Source organism: Onychomys torridus, chromosome 7 (genome assembly GCF_903995425.1).
Source record: "Onychomys torridus chromosome 7, mOncTor1.1, whole genome shotgun sequence".
In the NCBI taxonomy this organism is placed as follows: Eukaryota; Metazoa; Chordata; class Mammalia; order Rodentia; family Cricetidae; genus Onychomys; species Onychomys torridus.
The window spans coordinates 44416391-44437008 of NC_050449.1; the positions used below are offsets into that span (position 1 = coordinate 44416391).

Here is a 20618-nt window from a genome sequence, read left to right on the forward strand (position 1 = left end):
AGATCCAGGACAGGCTCCAAAACAACACAGAGAAACTTTGTCTCAAACAAACAAACAAAAAGTTTATTTTTGGCAAATACTAGTGTGCATGGCATTCCCAGCAGATCTTTTTATTGCTTCCTTTGGAAGCTGGCCTTCTGGATTAAGACAGGCTTTTTTTTTTTTTTTTTTTTTTTTTTTTTTGTCTTTCAAATTTTGAAGGACTTCTAAGGTCCAATATTATACAAGGAGATGTAACATAAGTATTGTCCCTTTTTTTTTTCTTCCAACTTGGGAGCTGGTAGGGTGGAGTTTATGTATGGTGATTTCAGAATTCCCTGATGCAGAGGCTGGATGGTGGCTGAGAATATCCGCTTGTCTGTAGGCTTTCCAATGCATCTTTTTTTGTTTTTGTTTTTGTTTTGTTTATTGAGATAGGATTTCTCTGTGTAGCCCTGGCTGAACTGGAACTTGCTATGTAGACCAGGCTGGCCTGAAACTCAGCTCCATTTGTCTATGCCGTCTGGGTGCTGGGGTCAAAGGTGTATACTACCACCACATGGCATCCTACAGCTTTTGTATTTTAGCTTAGAATTTTATAATTTGAAGAAAAATTATGTTTTTCACTTTAAGGGGTACACATTGAACAGGTTTTTTGGGAACATCCCTCTATGCCCTCCTCGGGCATGAAACTCCTGGAGGAGCGTTGTGAGTAGTCTGGAGAAGCTGAAGGCGGAAGGCCTGGAGGCTGCCTTCCTGACAGTGGGCAGTGTCGACCCAAAGGGAGGATGTTCAACCAAAGTTCCTGGTTTTGTTTTTCTGAGTGGTGGGGGCACTTCACTTATCAAGTCAGAGTTAGTGAGAAGAGACAGAATTAGGTATTGAAAGAAACCTTTCCGATCAACTGACCTTGAGGGGAAAGACAGACACACAGACAAAACAAGGGGTGCAAACTGGCAGAACTCAGGCAAGGCTTGCGTTCCTCTGAAAACAGTGAGAGTTGCCAGGAATATAGTAGGCCTCTGGCCAAGTAGAATTGAGTGCAGTTGAGGTCTTGGTCAAGGCTCAGTCTCTGGAGACTTTGGCACTGGAACCCTGTGTTAGTGGCATTGTGGTAAGAACAATTGTTCTATTAAAATATTTATTAAAAACCAGTACCTAGGAGAAAAACCTGGTGCTGCCATCCTTGGACATGGACATTTTAAACTGCAATGGGTGGGCTTCAGCATGATTATCATGAAGTATGCGATGTTAGGTTTGAACAGAGTTTATTTTGGGTCTGTGTGATGTGATGGTGTGTAAAGCAAGCAACTGAAGATGTTCTCTCGGACTCTGCTGCAGTATATGCCATTCGGGAAGCTGCCACCAACAACCTCATGAAGTTAGTTCAGAAGTTTGGTACAGAGTGGGCCCAGAATACTATCGTCCCCAAAGTGTTAGTGATGGCGAATGACCCTAACTACTTGCACAGAATGACCACTTTATTCTGCATTAATGTAAGTATTAATAATGGTGTTATTGCTAAGCTCAGGCATTGAATCATTCTCTGTATGTTTCTAAGTTTTGAACGAGCTATCTTCTGTTTGAGGTGCATTTTGTATACTGATCAATTTGGATAATTAGAATACAGAAAATGTTGATTTAAAAACTTTGAGATGGAGAGTGGACAGGCGTGCCCCCTGTTTATCCAGAGGACCTGAGTTTGAGTCTCAAGCACCCAAGTAGCTCACAGCTTCTGTGGCTCCAGATGCTGCTGGTGGATCTCATTCTTCTCATCCCCAACTGTCATCCCCTTCCCCATGAACTCACACGTAATAAGGTAAAACTAAATAGTTAAAGCTTGCAGTATTTTAAAATTGGCATTTTAGTGTATGTTTTGGCATAGGCCTTTCATCTTTGGAGCCATCTCATGTTCCTTAGATGCTCTAGCAGGAAACATTTTTCTTTTGGTCAATTACCTCCCTTTTAAATATTAGTTTGTTTCTTTAGATTTGGGGAGTATTAAGAAAGTTTTAAATGTGCCATCTTGTTTATTTTTCTAGGCACTGTCTGAAGCCTGTGGTCAGGAAATAACCACTAAGCAAATGTTGCCCATCGTGTTGAAAATGGCAGGGGACCAGGTAGCAAATGTTCGTTTCAATGTGGCCAAGTCACTGCAGAAAATTGGACCAATCCTAGACACCAAGTAAGATTTCAGTGTTGCTCTTGGTTTGAAAGTATCACCTCATGGTGGGGAGTAGTAGCTAAAATAAGCCCAGGGATTTCTTTTTTCACTTTACCTAGAATCTGGGTTATTCAGAGAAAATTCAGCCCTTGGTTTTGAGACTGTCCAGTTTGACAGGGTATGTATAGAACACTGTCTGAAAGTGAATTTCACCAAGAACTTCTTTAGAAATTATTTGATGTATAAATCATATTTGTCAGTACTTAGAAGTATTTTCAATTTAAATTAAAGAATGACCATCGATCCAAACCCCAAATTCCATAGCAGATTGTACTGTAGTGGACTTCTGTCCCACCAGCCGTCTTTTGACAGTTACTTCTGCATTTCAGTGCCTTGCAGGGGGAAGTGAAACCAGTGCTGCAGAAGTTAGGCCAGGATGAAGACATGGATGTCAAGTATTTCGCACAGGAAGCTATAAGTGGTATGCATTTGTTTAGTGCTAGACTTGGGTTGGTGGGAGCAGTGGGAAATAGCAGTGTGATGAGCAGGATGGGAGACAGGGTGGCAAGCCCCTGCTATGTCGGGCCTGTTTGGTTAGGGATTTCTTGGCCCTTGCTGGGCTTGGGAGCACACACTGGTAATCCCAGCACTTGGGAGACCAAAGCAGGAGGGTCTCAGAGTAGAGGAGCCCAGGCTACATTGTGAGACCCTGTCTAAAATAAAGAAATGTCTTGGCCCACGGTTCTCTAAGTGGGCAGGCCATTTTCTCAGTTGCATGTGTAGGACGGTTATTCTTACCGGCAAGAGCAGTTTTGGTTTGGACTTGAATAAGTCTTTAACTTCCAGTCAGCCTGACAGAGTGCAGGGCTGCAGTGAGATCTCAGGCTCCTGCTTTTGTCATTGTTACATACTGAATGTTCACATAGCAATCATGCATGAACTTTCTGTACCACTAACATGATTTTGTTTGGAATTTTCCAGTTCTTGCCTTGGCATAAAGAGGAACAGGAGGGAAAAGCCTTTACTAAGTTCTTATCACAGATCTCTAGTCCATGTGTTCTTACACTGGGTGGAGGAAAATGGAACCCTTCAAGATCTCATCCAAGCAAATGGCACCAGCTTAGAAGAAATCAGATTTCAGTGACTTGATCCTTTCTAAATATGAACTGAGACTGATTTTATTTCTCTGTCGGGATAACTTTAATGCTCTCTTACTGACCAGTTGCTGATACTCCCTCGCTCAGTCACCCCTTTGAGTGTCCCAGTGTTTTTTCCAGCACCATCGAGGCTCTTGCCTCCTCCCTTTTGAATCAGGCCCCAGCCACTTAAGATTCCAGACAGCCTGGATGGATTTGGACCCCGACACAGAGTGGAGTGATTCTCTTACTGTTTACACGTGTCTCTATACCTCTAGCATTCCAATGTTAAAAGTAAATGGTTTAGAATAACTTATTGTAATTATCCACTTGGGAGATAACACTGACATTTGACTGTAGTCAAATCCACATCTTTCTGGTTACAATGGTCCATACCAGTGTTTCACATGAAAGGAGACGTGGAAGGTTAATGTATTGGTTGTTCTGGTTTTCATTTGCTCAGTTTTGACTGTAATCATGTCATGCAGAAGCCTGAAGTGGGTGTATCTTGCTGCTAATGTGTGATGTTGAAAGGTATCAATTTCAACGGCTCAGCACTGTGACTGCCTTCAAAAACTCATAAGAAACTTTAGTGCCCCCTACTAAGCTATGGTTCTACTGTTTCATTGTGAAGTTTTGTGTTTCAAGTAAGTGTAGGGACCACTGGTCCCTGGTTCTGTGTCCAGCAATGTTAGCATCTTGCCGTTGCTACACTGCACAGTACCAAACTGAAGTGGTGCTGCCCAGTGGTTTCTTGTATCACTGATGCTGGAACATTTTTCTACTTTTGCACTAAAACTTCATTAATTTGTCCTGAAATTTAAGGTAGTTGGTAGAGCTGAATGAAGGGTTTGCTGAAGCAAACTGTTTATGGAAGGCTGCTTGACACTTTTAGAAAGCACCTGCTCATCAGTGGGCATGCTGAGTACCAATTACCCAGTTCAGTTATAACCCACTCCTTCCATGAGCAGCTCTGACAGGTCACACCTTTTCTGATGACTGTTCTGGCTAATGTCAGTGTTTTCATCTAACAGACCCCTTGTCTCCAGTGGACTCAGTTAAGGAGGTTTTACTGCAGCCTGCTTTTTCTCAGTGCATCTCATGTAGTTTGGCGTTTCCATTTTGGTTTCTGAATTGTTGATTTTACTTACAAACTCTTTTAGATATAACAAGCCCTGTTCTGTTTTGTGAAGGCCCAAAGATACCTACAAAACTTTGTACATTAAACATAAGTTACATAAAACCAAGTTTGTGTAAATGCTTTTATCATACCTTAGAAAAACAGAACAGAAAATTTCTATCAGAGATCGTGTGCCTGTATTTTAAACTGCCGGATTACTTTGTAGTAAGTTTCCATTTTATGTGTTCTAGGGCGAAGGTTTGAATGTTTTCCTAGGTAAAAAGATTCTCATTTTAGTGCCTTAAATGACTGTGCTGTAAACATTATAGTTTAAATTTTTTTGACATCTGCTGGCTATATTCCTCTTTATCAAGTTTTATATTTGAGAGATCATTGTCTTGATTTTGGAAACAGATGTGCATTGGGACAGTTGCTTCACCTTTGGTTGGAAATGCCACATGCTACACTCAGTTGAAAATAAACTTGTAAAGCATCCCTGCCCTGCTACCCCCGCCTTGTGCCTTTACCTTTCTGCCAGAGACTACTGAAGAGAGACAGTGGACCCTTGACTTCTCAAATAAAGGTCACGTGGCATGCAGGATCTGTTTTTTGGGTGGCCATTAGAGGCTTCACTATTCTTTCTGATGCACACAGTGAACTTCCTGTTACCCTGCATAGCAACTGCTCTTCAGCTTCAATGGGCCATTTTCTCTATATGCTTGCTTTTTACACTTGATTTCTCCAGGAGCTCCCTGGGGCTGGCTTGTCTTGTCTTGTGTCACTACTGCCTAGATCAGTGTCTGGTGTATATTGTTGGTGTTTATTAAAAACCTGCTGTTGACGAGTGATTCGAAGGTCTGTCCTCTGATGTGTTGAACAAAGTCACCACCAGAACGGTCTCACTCTCTAGTTGATAAACTTAGAGATTTCTTTGCTCCAAGGAAGTAAGAGCCTCTGAGCTAGGCCAGTCCCCACCACCAGGATTTTTTTTTTCCTTTTTGAGACAAGGCTCTCTCTCTGTAGCGCTGGCTATCCTGGAACTCTCTATGTAGATCAGGCTGGCCCTGCCTCTACCTCCTGAGTGCTGGGATGAAAGTCATGCCACTGTGCCCAGCTTGAGGAATGATTCTTTTGGAATTGTCTGGTTGCTTTGAACATATATTGAAGCTGACTACATCTGGGCAGTTTATAACTGTTGTTCAGCTTTTTAGGAAAGTAAAGCCAAAACCAACACATACATCCTATGTCAATTAAAAAGTGCCCCATTAATAGTGGGATTTTTAGTGATTTTTTTTTCCTACAGGTTGTTTGGGGTTTACCAATCATGAGCTTCAAATAGTAGATCTTGTGTGTCTAACGTGCTGCCAGTGAGACAGGAGCCCAAAGAGGCATGTTGTTTCATAAGGACAAACAGCGTAATGTGTGATTTTGAATGAAGCTTTGTCAAAATAAAAGATACCCTTCCGGTCAAGGAAGTACCAAGCTGGACTGTGCTGATACGGGCCCGGGGCTGGGGAGTATGTTTGCTGGAAGGCTTTTCCTTATTCAAGAGACAGCCCGACCAAGGTGTCTTGTCTAAGTGTCCAGGATGCTTGTGTAACACCCAGGAAGACAGTGTCTTCCTGACACTGCTGTGTCCCTGAGCCGAAAGCCTGGGGTTCCCTATACAAGTCCTTGGGTCCATCACACTGGGGGTGTGGGGCAGGGCAGCCAGACAAGCTGGGTGCTTAGCCTCCCCCTTATCCCTGGGGTGCTGTTCTTTGCCATTTACTGTCTCCCTGGACGTCAGGTGCACAAGGCCCTGCCACCCGGTGTTCTTGGTAAACAGGTGACGCGGTTGCGTGGCTGCTGTCCTCTCTCACTGGGTCCTCCCCCTTGTAGCCACAATCTTGCTGTCCTTCCTGTCCCTTCACAAATCTCTAGGCCTCTTCGGTACCTAGAATAGCCTTGCTGTTCCTCATTTGCCTCCATGGGCCTGCTCTTTCCAGGAAATGACATCATGTTCAGTTGAGATGGAAATCGTTTGGAGGCCGAAGAGAGTTTAATTACTCACTGGGAAGAAAAGCCAAGTCATTTCTTTCTTGGGAGTTGTTGTCTTAAACTGCTGTGATCAGTTCTGAAAGGAGCTGGGTCTTTTGTTTCTTCAGGCTACCCATGACCAAGATGTGGAGGAACCTCCCCCCCCCCCCCCCCCCGTTAGACCCAGTGGGGTTGAGCAAAAAGGCACCTTAAGTAAAGTACTGGCAAGGGCTGGCTTTTTCTGCACAGCTGCCCAGAGCCCTGTGTGCTGCTGGGCCATCATGGTGCCAGGGCAGCTGAGGGGGTCCTGGCTGGGAAGCACAGGTGGGCTTGGGAGGAACATGCCCTGGTCAGGGACAGTCACAGTGTTGCTGTCTATATCTCCAGTGGTGGCCCAAAGGCTGAGGAAGCTAGATCTTCCTGTGAAGGACAGTGAAGAGCCCAGCATCCCTGGGGTTGACAAGAATCTCTTCCTGAGACCCCGAGTGCCTGGAGAGGACACTGGGAAGGTAAGTGCCCCTGAAACTTGGGGCCAGAGCCCTGTCCTTTCTGGGCTGAGGGTAGCCAGCAGAGCTTGCTGCTGCTATAGGGAAGGAATCGTGGCAAGGCGGGGCAGGGAAACAGTTCCCAGCACACTGGCCTGGAGAGCGAGCCTGTATTGCTCTGTTTTACTGCCTATGTCAAGTGGTGGTCTTCTCCAGGGCTCAGTCATTCCTGTGGTTTGAGGTCTCTGGAATCTTCCTCAGACTGAGACAATACCCACACAACAAAAGGGTAGAATGGAAGAGCTGGTACACTTTCCACACAGGTTGGGAAGTTACTGGCATGGTTCTACTTAGGTAGGGAGGCATTTCTAGTCAAGACAAGAAGAGCCCATGCCTGATGTTTCCTGGATGTTTTCCAAGCGCCCATTTTGTCTCCTACAACTACATGGAAAAGAGATGCAGAGCTTCAGTTGAGCAGTCACTAGGGTTCCAGCTGTGGCCAGGGGTAGAAGGGTGGTTATGACTTAGAAGTGGACAGCCTGGGCTACCTAGTGCTGCCACCAGACTAGTTACAGTGACTGCCACAAGCTGGTGCTCTCTTAGCCACTCCAGTGGTTGACATTCAAATCACCTGACTGGTCATTTGATGTACACGGAGGCCATGCTCTCTTTCCTGTTGGGAACACTCGCCCTTCTCTGTCCCTGCACTGTTTTCCTTTGCCTGAGTTGCCCAGCTGTCTCTGGTTCGGGCAGCCCGCGGGTGTTGCATGCTGCTTGGTGGGGGAAGTGCTGGCAGACTGCTGCTCACAGTCTCAGCAGCCTGAGGTGCCGCCAGCCCTCTAGGCCCCTACTTGGAGAACTTCGGGGAGGGAAGAGCCCTGCCTGGGGTGGTAAGAACAGGGATTCTTAAGTGGTTAATGGAGCTGTTTTCCAACCTGCTCAGGACCAGTCGGCCCTGCCATCAACTCCTGGAGAATTAGCTGAGCTGAGCTGACCACTGGAGGTCCCCCCCCCCCCGCCCCGTCCCCTCTGCAGGAGGCTCTCCAGGAGAACAGCACTAGCCTCCATTCCTTGAACCCCTTACTACAGTACCTCGCTCACTATAGGACCTCGTCAGGCCTTTGACCAGATGCCCTGCAGTCCGTCTTTACCGTGGGCACATTTCAGGTAGTTGGAACCTTCCTTAGAAGCCAGCTGTGCCCATTCTGAGTGAGGCTGCAGTTCAGTTCACCCACAACAATCCCCTTTCCTGGACTCGGAGCCATCCTTGCTCTGTTTCACTTAAAGCAAATGTCCTGGGGGTGAAATGGAAGGGGACCTGCCTGTTGCCAGGCGGAGTTTTTCATGATAGGGGCCCACGGCCAAGTGAATGATCCAGGAAGTCATCCAGTTGCAAACCAGAAATTGTTCTTAACCCCTTTCTCTGTTGCATGGCCTGCTCACTGATCTGTCCTCATAGGGAGAGAGTATCTGGGTGTTGAGAACTCTGGGAACCGAGTTCTTGACTGGCCTCGAAGCCCCAAGGGAGTCATTTGATGTCTTAGGGCTGTGCCTGCTGCTTGGTCCAAGAGGACAGCCCAGGGCTCCTCCTGGTGAAGGGTGGGTGTTGCCTCAGTGCCATGGAGAGTCTCTTGAAGCTTGCTTGCACGGTCTTCTTCGTATTTGATGACTCATGTTCCTCATGCAGGACCTGCCAGGGAACAAACAGCTCAGGCCGCTTGCTTCTCAGACTCTGCTACCTCCAGGTTGGCAGTCACTCCCTCCTGGGTAGAGGTTACGCTCTGACCACAGCTGCTGGCGAGCTTGTCAGGCGAGGGTTAATAGTGGATTTGTTTATTCAGTCCTGAAGTAGCTGTCACATGATTTTAATCAAAACACCATTTCCCTGACAACAGTGATGTCAGTCTTGTTGTTGCAGGAAGGAGCAGTGGCTGTGAGGGACATTCAGTCTCCTCACTGAGCCCAGGTTTCACAAATCAAGTGCTACATCCATAAATAATGGGTGCAGGCCCTGGGCTGACAACCCACCCTCCTCTTCCTTTTCTTCCTGCCTGGACAGTCTGTTCTGTACAGACACAGACCAGCCCCAGTCCCTGCACTAAGTCTCAGCTAAGAGCTCACCTTCCCTGTCCCTCGCTCCTCTAACCCTTGGTTCTTCTGCTGGGGTTAATCGGTGTTTTGCCCATTTCTCCCACCCAGTCTCTGGTTTGCACCTTCTGGCATTGGACTCTTCTGGGATCTAAGCCAGCACTTGCTGGTGACCTAGGATGTTCTGGCTGGCCTGAGCTGAGGCTGTTCTGCTAGGCAGCTGGCTTATTCCTCAGACTGAGGGGCATAAGAGCTGCCTGGGGATTAAGGATAACTCTGAGGAGCCCAGCTGTGGGTGTTTGAAGGGTAAGAGTTCAAGACCCCAACTTCTTGGTCAGTGGGTTAGTCTTGAACCCAGAAAGACTAGACTCCAGGATACCCAAGTCCAGTCAGAGGGCTGCTCCCCGTGAGAGCTCAAGGATGTTTGATCACCCCTATAGCCCTCCAGCTAAGGGAACTGGATCCCACAGGCCACTGATAGATAGGTCATAAGTATACAAGTAAATGGATCCGTCACAGGCCAGCTGGAGCAGGTTCCTAGGCTCTGGTCTCCTGTGACTCCCTGAGGACTAAGCTGTCTGTGCAAAGAAAGACTCCCCCAGGCCTTCTACACTTCTCCAGCCTTGAGATTAATTAACTTCCAAGTTGGGGAGGAAAATGTGTTACTGACTTGTTACTGTGACAAGACAACCCCCCCAAAAGCAACCTAAGGGTTTAGATTGGCTCACAGCTTGAGGGGGCAGTTTGTGTTAGGTAAGGCCTTGGCCTGTCACATGGTATCTACAGTCCGATCAGATGAATGCTGATACGCTGCTGGCTTCCTTTTCTTCCCTTTTTATTCAGTCCAAGGCACCAACCTATGGTATGGTCACCCACGTTCAGGATGGTTCTTCCCTCCAAAGTTAAACATTTTTGGAAATGCCCTCACAGATAGACCTGGAGTGTCTCCTAAGTGGTTCCAAATCCAGTCAAGTTGACAATGAAGGTGAACCATCAGATTCTTCGGAATGGTCTCGTGGTACTCATGACCAGTGTTGCCCAGAACTCATTAACAAAAGTTCAGAAATCCCGGGGCTGTCAGAATAGCTAATCATTTTTCAGTCAGTGAGGAGACTTCACAGGTACCCGCTTATCAGATGAGTTAAAGCAAGGCAGAATGAGTCCTGTGACAAGCTGTCAAGGGCACTTGGTAGATCCTTAATGTTTTCATGTTAGAGGGCAGTGTGGAGTCAGCCAGGCTACGTTCCTGTCACAGCTGGGGGCAATGAACCTTTCCAGTGATCTGTGTGGGTCAGTGGCAGGCCTGGGGGCCAAAGACACAGGCCAGAGTTTGTGTTGCCTCCTGTGCCCTCTGACAGTAAGGGTGGAACCCACCCCCCACCTGCAGCGCTTGCCTGGCTACCCCATGGGTGGGACTGGGGAGCCAGCCTCTGTTCCCCCAAGCCTTGCTCTGTACTGGCCCTTCATTTCCTGGGGCCCTTCCAACTGCTTGCCTGTCCCTTGGCCCCCACTTTGATGACTAAACTTTGGAGTTTCTGGAGTGACCTAAGGCAGTCACAGTGGGCCTCAGGCTAGACAGGCAAGGCTGTGAACTGGGTCTCTGGTATGGTATGCCTTGTGGAAAGACCTTGTCATCTTTTAGTTCAGTTGTATCCTAGCCCACCAGCTTGGTGGGCAGCCTTGAGGTCAGAGTCCGCAGTCAGGCCCTCCCTCAGGCAACTGAGGCTTCATTATTTCATCTTTGGGGAATGAGGAGGGAAATGGAGTAAGAAGCTTTCGAAGTCATCTGTGGAGGCAGTGACTCAGCTCCTCAAGAGGTTCAACACCCAACTGCCTCATTTTCTCCAGGCTTTGAATTTTCTCAACTTTGTGCCCAGCCAGCATTGGGGGCTTGGCTCCAGGGCAGTGGCTTCTCTGCAGTCGCCGCTCCTCTGCTGAAGTGTTTGCTTGTTCCCCCATCTCTGCCAACTGGCCCCGCAATCCTGAGGGGAGCCCAACAGACACACATGGAAAGGGAGGGAGCTGGCTCCCGAACTAGGGATGCAGAGGAATTCAGCTCCTCAGGACACTGCCTGGCCTCAGGTTCTGCCTCAGAGATTTGTGGTCCCGAGCTTTGTGCCTGGATGGTGGCTGTTGTGTCACTGATGACAGCTCCACATCTGAGGTGAAAGTTCATCCACCCAGGTTCACTCGAGACCCATATCTATTTTCTCTTACTGGACATCGACTGAAGTAATCTATGTACAATATTTCATTGCTCAAGAGCCGTTCAGCCTTTGAAATTCCTGGTTGGAGCCAAAGTGAAAGGGCAGAGCCATGCTTTAATGAGCCTAAGGTGGAAGGACTATGGCCTGTGTGAAATTCCCTGTGTGGCCACACAGCACTGAAGATTTAGTGCAGTACTTGCTCAGGCAGCACATTTGATAACACTGGACCAATACAGGGAGATTAGCATGGCCCTGCACAAGAACGACATCCAAGTCCTGAAGTGGTCCATACATTATGGGGGGGATGGCAAGAGGGTAATAGGGTGAATATGAACAAAGACCTGGAGATATAGGTGTGACATGTCATAATGAAAGCCATTATCTCATACACTAAAAAGGCCAGATAGACCGGGCGGTGGTGGCGCACCTGTAATCCCAGCACTCAGGAGGCAGAGGCAGGTGGATTTCTGTGAGTTTGAGGCCAGCCTGGTCTACAAAGTGAGTTCTAGGATAGACTCCAAAGCTACACAGAGAAACCCTGTCTCAGGAAAAAAAAAAAGGACTAAATAACCAAAACTGAAACATAACTTTAGTGTACAAAGCCCAGCCTTGCCCCGAGAGCTGCAGGCTGAGCTGCGGCTTCTCTTTGCCTGAACCCACTTGGAGATATGAGCACCCTCAGACAGGCATGTCACTGTCAGAATGTTTAACTTAGAGGGTGTGAGTAAGGTGTTTTTCCCATCTGCCCAGGGTAAACCTCTAGAACCTTGATCTGTCCTCCTCCTAGAGACTAAGCATCTCTGCACGTGTTTTTTGGGGAAGAGTCCAGAGATTTCTCTGCATATCAAAGGACAGAGTCTGCAATTCAAGGCCTGGGGAAGAAAGGCGAGGGCAGCTTCCATGAAGGAAGCCTGTTTGTTTCTTCTACCTGGCCACAGGATGGCTGGTGATCTTGGAAATGTGATTACTATTGGCCTGTTATGTCCCTGAGCTGGCCAAGCAGGAGTCACAGGGTAGTGCTTTGGCCTCCAGGGCCTATTCTCTGCTGCTCTTCATAGGGCCTTTGTGCTCGCCATGGATGTGAAGAGTGTCTTAGACTTAGGAGAGGCCTGGGTGGTTGCTAGGACATTACATGATGGAGTGATTCAACAGGCAAGGGTAAAGTTTGCAAAACAGTCACTGAAAGTGAAAACAAAAACGGAAACTTGTACTGATTCTCTTCCAAGGGGAAGAGCTGTTGCAGGCAGGACTGAGCTGTGCACATGTACAGTGAGGGCTCTATGCTCCTAGCCCTATACACACAGCCACCAGGCTTGCCTCAGTTTGAGAGCTGTCCCAGTTATTGGCCTAGGGGAATGGCTTAAGCAATGGGAACCAAATCTCAGCTGCATTCACTGCCAGAGGACAGGATTTCATCTTGCCATTCTACTTGGGGTCTGGCCCCACAAGTCTAGGACACATGAAAGCAGCTTGGTGAGGGATTTCCAAAACCCTGAGGGCCAGGGGTTGTATATTATGTCTTTTTTTTACAATTTATTTTTTTATGTGCAGTGGTATATGCATGTATGTCTGTGTGAGGGTGTCAGATCTTAGAGTTACAGCTAGTTGTGAGTTGCCATGTGGGTGCTAGAAATTGAACCGGGGTCCTCTGGTAGAACAGTTGGTGCTCTTAACCACTGAGCCATCACTCCAGCCCCATGTATTGTGTCTTAAAGGATGTCTGTCCCTGTGAGAAGTCCATGGTGGGTGTGTGTCCCTTTCACAGACCCAGAGAAGAGGTAACACTGTCACTAAGTAGCAGTGTTCTTTGCTGGCCTTCCTGGCCGTTTAGCGTACTTTATTTTCCATCCCATTTATTACTTGTTCTGGGGGAGCTGAACAAGAGCACGGTGTGTGATTGTCCTTGTTCCTCTTCCTATGGCAGAGGCCCTAGTACAGACTACCTGCAGTGATGGGCTTTATCCTGAACTAACATCAAGGAGCATTAACCAGGCCCAGTGGGGCCCTGCCCTGTCTGTATGCAGGCTGCGGTTAGTAATGTTTCCATCAGCGATCTGTAGTGGCTAACGTGTACTCGGGCAATCTGGGGCAAGGTATTATTTACCGTGCTGACGTCAATGAGAACATATTATCCACTGTCCTTTCTGTAGTTTGAAATGAGCCTCAGAGCTCAGAGAACACAGCCACCTTCTACAGTGTGTAAACTCTACCCAGTACTCAATGAGGTGGAGACCTGCCTATAATCTCATTAGCCTAACATTCACATCACCAGGCTTTTAGAAAACAAAAGTGTTTTTATTTTAATTCAGGAGGGCTGGAAACATAAAGACAGTACATTTTCCTTGCAGAAAATTACTCCATTTAAATGACCATTTGGTACAAAGATCATTTATTAAACTGCATTTTAGGCAATTTTCTAACACTGGCAGGTTACACTTTGATTTTCCACATTGGAGCTATTAGGATTTACACGCAAAATACCAAAGCTATTGAAGTCACCAATTTTTTTCTTAGTAATTAAAAAGCACACAGGAAAAAAATGACTACAGTCAGATTAAGTTTATCGAAAGTAACTCACAGACCAAGCTGAACCCAGCAAGACCACTCCCTTCCTTTCTGCAATAGGCAAATGGCCTTGCCTTTCTACAAAGTGCAAATAATCTCTTCCACTCACTTCTTGAGCTGCAGTCTCCAAAAGCAAGCCCAACTTCCCTTTTTCTGGCTGCTGCTTTCTCCTTCACAGATTCTGGTAGAGGCAGATTTTTTTTTTTTTTTTTTTTTCCCTTAAACCATGGATAATGGGGGGGGTTGTTTAACCACTTGAATTTCCTTGATTGAGCAAACCCTGGGCGGGTAGGCATTAGTTATCCGAAATTCCTAATGTAACATTACTCCATCCACTGGGATATTGTTTGTATTTCTATTTTTAAAGCTACCCCTACTCACCCATTTTGGTTCTGAAAAGACTTAGTATTCCATCACCAAAGTGCATTACCATGTTGTAATCCTGGAAGTGTTTAATAAGCCTTCCTACTTGGCAGGACTTAATTGTAAAGAAATGTGCTGGGTGGGAGTGGTGAATGCCTTTAATGCCAGCACTTGGAGGCAGAGGCAGGCTGATCTACAAGTAAACCAAGACATTCTAGGACAGTCAGAGCTACATAGTAAGACCCTGTTTCAAAAGACCATTAAAAAAAGAAAAAAAATGTGAGCCATCCCTTTAGGATAAAGGTTGAGTTCACGATTCTCTGGGCAGCCATCTTCTCTGGGGTTGACTCCGTTGACTAAGTTTCCCCTTTGGCAATCAGGGAGGAATCCTTCCAATATATACTTACAGAGAAAAAACACCAGGCTACACAACTCTGAATGCGCAGACATCCTTATTTTAAGCCTAAACTTCCGCCATTTATTGGACAGCTGGATGTCCTGTCTGTGGTGTCTGTCTCGCCCCTCTGTGTCTAGCTCAGTCACCTGGATAACTACAGTGGGCACTTACAGCCAGGCAGCTGTCAAGTGGGGGGCGGGCTGTCTGGACAGGGCCTTGTTTGTATAGCTGTTTGCCCTGAAGAGGAGGGGCTGTGGGACAGGGCTCCAACATAAAAGCAAAGCCAGAAGCCAGGCCAAGAAGTGCTTGTCTCTACTGCCTCTTCTGAGCTGTGACCTCAGCTACGTCACTATCCTTCGAGAGCTTTGCTCTCCTCAGCTGTGAGAAATACAGACCGTGTCTCTCTAGCCACTTTCACAGAAATGGTAGGAGTGTGAAAGCGCACTGTGGAAGGAAGAGCCTGGTTCCTTGCTGTGGAAATGGACAGGCAAGTTGAGGGCAGGACCTGTAGCACCGTCCCTGGCTAAGTTGTTGGGCAGTGTCCCTGCCTGTCTGTCAGCCCATGCAGTCCTGTACCCAGATCTGTTCACAGGCAATGTGGACATAAGATGTGGTCCAGCCAGGAAGGCTAGAGTCTTCTACAATCAACTAGGCTGTTGTAACTGGGTAAAAATGGCTGAGTAAGTAAGTGAGAAGATGCTGGGGATCGGATACTGTAGGGCCAAACGGACCCTTTAAAGGTTACTGTTTTATTCCTTTTGCCACCAAGCGCAGGTAGAAAAGCCAAGGAAGCTCTAAGTTTCTAGACCCCAGCCAGGGAAGACGTGTGTGTGTGTGTGTGTGTGTGTGTGTGTGTGTGTGTGTGTGTGTGTGTGGTGTGTGTGTGTGTGTGTGTGTGTGGTGTGTGTGTGTGTGGTGTGTGTGTGTGTGTGTGTGTGTGTGTGTGTGTGTGTGTGTGTGTGTGTGTGTGTGTATAAGTTTTGAAGTGTGTTTTGTCCAGTGTTGAAACAGGCTGATGATACTGCTCTTTCCCCCACAAAGCACTCTGAAGGTAAGTTCTATAAAAAATTTCCAGAAGCAACAAAATGATACAGATCCCTGCCTGGGCAATGACTCCAACTCACTACCTGTTCTCCAGTTTTTACCTTTGATGTCTAGGCACAGAGAGACCGAGCGGCTCGGGTGGCTTCCGAGGAGGCAGTAGAGGCAGCCCAGCTTAGGGGTACAAACGCAGCAAAGGTCAGCCCTGGCACAGGGGTTCTGCAACTGCCCACTGGGGTCAGTGTCATCAAATGACACTCTATACTGTCTAAAGGGGAGGAATGGGAAAGTCCCCTGGACTGTGAATTTTCTTTAAACCAATAGAGCCTAACTCACTGTTGATGTGAGTGTAAACGTGTAATCAAAGCAGAGAAACTCTGGTCCTCATAGATGTAAGAAACAGGCTTATTTAGAGGCTAGAGAACCCCAGAGATGAAGGAGAGCCCACTGGGTCCCCATGTCCTGAGCTGCTGGCACACTTGCGGCCCTAGAAGCTGCTACCTTTTGGGTTCCTTCAGTTTCTGGCTCATCACCTTGTCACCTTCCATCAGAGAACACTCCCTTTTCCCCAGTCCTAGTATCCCTCCCTGTCTTAGGTATAATGGCTCCTGGGGTACAGGTAGAGAGGCCTGTGATGGGTTCTTGCTGAGTGCCCTAGTACTGGAGTGTTCTGGGTCAGGGCAGAGGGTACGGCCCCACAGGCTGGGTGGTACTGGGGGTGTGGGGTGGGGACCCTGCAACAATGCAGACTCCACTAAACAAATGTGGAGGGAGCGTGGCAGGCAAAGGCTTAAGTCCTACCTCCCAACACCAGGCCAGGATTTAAACAGTTCTGATCTTGATGTCTGAGATAGAGGGACCTTGGCCTTCTTTTTCCTAGGATGCAAAGCAAAAGGAAGGGCTTTGCTCAGACCAGCTCTTACACGTCACATCAGTCCCAAAGGCTTTCCCCCAGGGGCCTCACTATCTCCCACTGGGTAGATTCTGGAGGGTGGTGGGCACAGAACTGCCCCTGTCTTTGTTCCCAAGGTGGTGGGAAGGCAGTTCAGACAGGCCAAGTCTGGGCAGGGTGAGGGTTGGCGCTGGCCAGGCAGCTCCCTGGGAATAGAGGAGGGGGACCCCACAACCCGTGGTCTTCCTGTTGCATTAACACCCTCCGTTTGCCTTACAGGGACCAGCATGTCAGTTGCATGTAAATACTAGAGATACACTTGCACAACTGGAGACTGCAGAACTAATGCATTTCCCCCAAAGCAGAGAGTGATACCCTGGGGAACAAAAGCCCATAACCAAAAATAAAAAAGTACCACACAGATTGCACTTTTTGCCGAATGAAAATTTTACCTTATGTTTGAATCACCAGTCTCTTTGGAGAGGCTGGTTTACAACATAACAAAGCTAAGGGTTACTATACAGTAGTGTACACACTGCTGATGTGAAGTGACAAGTGAGCATGTCAGTATTTCAAAGCTGCCTCTCAGCAAGAGTGGGCCTAAGCCTTCTTAGTGTTACTTTAGTACTTGTGAGGAGAAACGGCTTGGAAGCTTCCATGGTCACTAGTTAGGGGACAGCAGCAGCAACAAAAGCAATCAGATGAGCTGACCACCAGGCCCCATCTGCTCTCACCAGCTTCCATCTTGGGAAATAAAGGTAGCCACGGATTAGGGGTTTCTACTTGGAAGGAGTGAGAGGAGCGAACCGGAGCTGACGACAGGATCCAGCAGGATGGTTGGTGCTCTTCACCAGGCGACTGTCCTCCCCTGCGCTCAGAGTGTCAGTGCCTACCAGGCTGGCTGTTGGTGCTCCCGGCTTCTCTCTGCAGCCTTGAACCTTCTGACAGCCTCTCCGCAGCCCCTCATCTGTCGCCTAACTGTCCTGCCATAGCTGCTAGGTCTCCTGGGGCTACACAGCTCACAGCCCTGTTGGGGGGCAGGCAGGGGTTTATGCCAATCTGTAGCGGTGCTGTTCCTGCGGTCCTGAAATGAGCGGCCCCCATTTTCAATCTGGAAGGCATTTTCATTTCGTCAATATTACAGCGCTTCTGCAGTATATTTTGGGAAAACATCCTCCTCCAGTCTAAACAAATCGAGCCCCGTTTTATAGCTGGCTTATGTTGGAAATCTTTAAAACGTATTAGAGATCTTAATGAAATGATCTCTCAAATGAAATGATGTTCTTTATCTCACAAAATCATCGATCTTAAGCACGAGGAGGAACAGAATCAATAAAAGAAACACAATTTATCCTTACTGGATTTTCAGTTATTAAAATCTATCACAAAAATGACAGTCCCTCCTGCTATCCATTCCTGCTGACACCCACAGCCCAATTCCAAGCCGAGCACGGTTGCAAAGCAGCCTGGCACCAGTTGGGGGCCCAACAACTACAGTCTCTGGCCAGCCTCAAAGACACTGGAGTCACCGCCACTGGCAGGGCTGGGCTGGTGGCCAGGATGGCTCTCCGTCGCCTTCCCATGCCTAGTCTTCCCTTGCCTGCCTGGACACTTACTACAGAGAGGAAAGGCAACTTATAGGTGTTTCTAGATGCAGCATCAGTGCAGTAGCTCTCTCTTCTTGTGCTTTAAGGAAGACGCTTTGTGCTTAGTGAATTCATCTGCTGATAGGACAAGCCACTCTAAAGAATAGAAATTATAATTTATAAATAATACTGACTTTTTAACACCTAGATGCCACTGTGCAAATGACAGATTACTAATTACTTCTCGCTATCTAGTTGACTAGCTATAGCATCTACTTTTCAGTTCCTTTGATGATTGAATTCAAGGGTTAAGCTTTTCTAGTATATGGCGAACACATCTGTGGTTCTTTGAATATTGCTATAATACTTGAACAGTTCACACAAATCAAAACCTTAAGGAAATGAAGTCTTCTGATTCCCACCTGGTGGAAACACACTGAAGTGACTTTGGATTCAGCAAGGCTGTAAACGGGAAAACTTGGTTTCTAGAGTAAAGGGAGCTGGACGCAGTGGGGAAGGCACAGCACTACTACCCACTTCACAGGGGCCAGGAAAGTCCAGTTTTGTGCATCCTTAAAAACGTCTAAACCCTACACAAAATTACCAACTCTGCAAAGCTCCACAAGCTCCTCACAACAGAGTGGAGAGCCAGAGGGATTACTACAGTGTGGCAGACAGCAGGTCTCTGGAGACTGCAGCTTGTGCAGGGAGAGCCTGGCTCCCAGCCCAGGGCCTGACTTCCTGGTGCTTTCTGGTTTCTGCTTCAGCCTCCACTGGGAGGTCTCCTGTTGTCTCCACAGGGGAGAGCTCTGGAGCCCTGAGTATTTAACACTTGGCCCCCCAGGGGTACTTCTGAAAAGGCATTATCACATGCTTCCAGACAGATGACCGCAAGGTTTCAGGGGTCAGTGGCAGCTGCTACTTGGTGTCTCTGAAACACACACACCTCAGGCTCCCCTATGTGGGATGGTCTTGAGGACACCCTGCACCAAGAACTTAGGACTCTGTGACAACACACTGCTTTCCTCTCCTCCCTGTGCATCGGGTTTCATGAAGTATTCTCGACATGCACTGAAGCACTGTGCTGTTGTCTGGCTTTCGTGAAATATGTTGCCTTTTCTTTTTTCCTATGTGTATATCTGCAACATACACATTTTTCCCGCTTTTACCAAGGTTTTCCTCGGACATGACTGGGTGCAAACCTGGGTCTGTGTTGTCATTTTATACAAACAGTTCCTGTACCCCCTGAGAGCTTGTTCCACTTTATCTACGGGCATATGCTTCAGCTCCCAACTATGCTCTAGCCTTGCCATAGAAAATTTTGTGGTGGAACAGAGCCAAGAGGAACATCTACCCTAGTCAAATCCTGATTTCAGTTGGGAAACTTGATTTTTCACCATTAGGGAAAAGGGAAAAAAAAGCTTTAAATTTAAAGGGCTGGAATAAAAATATAAACAGCCTGCCTTCACTAGAGCCACCTTGCTTCCTGTGCTGAGATTAATTCACCAGGACATACCCATTGTGTTGTGGATCCACAGCTTCTAGCATTTCACAATCAAAGAGTCCAGGGAGCTCAGAGAGGGCCAGTGGGTCGTAGCTGGATGGGGTCTCCGGAAGTCCTGAGCTCCTGGGACAGTCCGTGCCTGTGAGGTTGCCCTGCTGGGCTCCATCCACTGGATAGCGACAGGGAGCAGGATAGTCTGGTGCAGAGGAGGTGGTGCTTGGGAGCTCACAAGTCTGATAGGAGAACTGTAAGGGGGCTGGAGCAGCTTCATGCTGCTGAGGTGGAGGAGGAGGGGGTGGTGGGGGTGGCTGCTGCAATTGTGAGGGTAAGGGATGTGGAGCCCGGGGGCTGGGTGCAGAAGGCAGGGGCTGCAACTGCATCTCCCGGTACTGGTTGAGGAAAGGGCTAAATTGCATCTGCTCAGAAGAGGGCTCGAGGACTGGGCTCAGGGGCTGGCTTAGGCTGAATGGTGGGGGCTGCTGGGATGGCGGTGGAGTCTCCTGGTGGGGAAGAGCCAGCTGCTGACTTGGTCGAGGGTAGGAGCTCTCTGCTATCTGCATCTGATTAAAATATGCTTGCAGCTGAGACTGCTTCTGGAGGAAAAGTCGCTTCTGTTGGAGCCTAAATTGGTGACACCAAAAGAACGTTTTATATCTCAAGTGAGTGTAATTTCAATACCAGGCAGGCATTAACTTCACTTTCTCCTTTTTCTTTTCTGTTTTATTTCTGAGAATCTTCTATATAGTCCAGACTGGCCTCAAACTTGTGATCTTCCTGACCTAGTGTCCTGAGTGCTAGGAATTCCAGGCATGCACCAGTACACCTGACTCCCTCATCTGCCATCTCTCTCTTTTCCATGCAAGGGGGAAAAGCAGAGTAAGAATTCAGCACTGTGGGTCTTGCCCCTATTCGACTGGCCTGAGGTAAATGAGCACTAATGCATTTCCTCTCAAGTTCCCCCCTCTAGAGAGGCTAATCACTCAGGAAGATTGCTCAGAAAAAGGTAACATCTTGGCCTCTGAGTGTCCAGGTAGGGTAATGATTAGGTCAGTTTTACCTTGGCCAAGCAGCT

General features: G+C 47.6%; 2 protein-coding genes and 1 non-coding gene across 7 annotated transcripts in view; 2 read left to right on the plus strand and 1 right to left on the minus strand.

The window, feature by feature from the left end:
• Nucleotides 1-16843, plus strand: part of Ppp2r1b (protein phosphatase 2 scaffold subunit Abeta) — a 33957-nt gene extending 17114 nt beyond the window's left edge. The window contains exons 12-17 of one of the 3 annotated variants that reach the window (XM_036194322.1): nt 1321-1475; nt 2022-2164; nt 2533-2624; nt 6806-6927; nt 15682-15762; nt 16736-16843. In XM_036194322.1, the coding sequence (XP_036050215.1) occupies nt 1321-1475; nt 2022-2164; nt 2533-2624; nt 6806-6927; nt 15682-15762; nt 16736-16828 (686 nt within the window). In that variant the 3' untranslated portion in view covers nt 16829-16843. Of the gene's footprint in view, nt 1-1320; nt 1476-2021; nt 2165-2532; nt 2625-3124; nt 5248-6805; nt 6928-15661; nt 15763-16735 lie in introns of those variants that run through there. The other 2 variants (XM_036194323.1, XM_036194320.1) reach the window with 2 other exon arrangements.
• LOC118588111 lies at nt 11391-11494 on the plus strand. Its single transcript, XR_004945514.1, has one exon. It is a non-coding gene; the product is annotated as a U6 spliceosomal RNA (small nuclear RNA).
• The window catches only part of Sik2 (salt inducible kinase 2), a 109627-nt gene continuing 104462 nt past the window's right edge, over nt 15454-20618 (minus strand). For 2 of the 3 annotated variants that reach the window (XM_036194317.1, XM_036194318.1), the window contains exons 15-16: nt 19559-20167; nt 15454-17567 (exon numbers count right to left, since the gene is read on the minus strand). In XM_036194317.1, coding sequence (XP_036050210.1) covers nt 17420-17567; nt 19559-20167 — 757 coding nt within the window. In that variant the 3' untranslated portion in view covers nt 15454-17419. Of the gene's footprint in view, nt 18199-19558; nt 20168-20618 lie in introns of all 3 variants that reach the window. The other variant, XM_036194319.1, reaches the window with a different exon arrangement.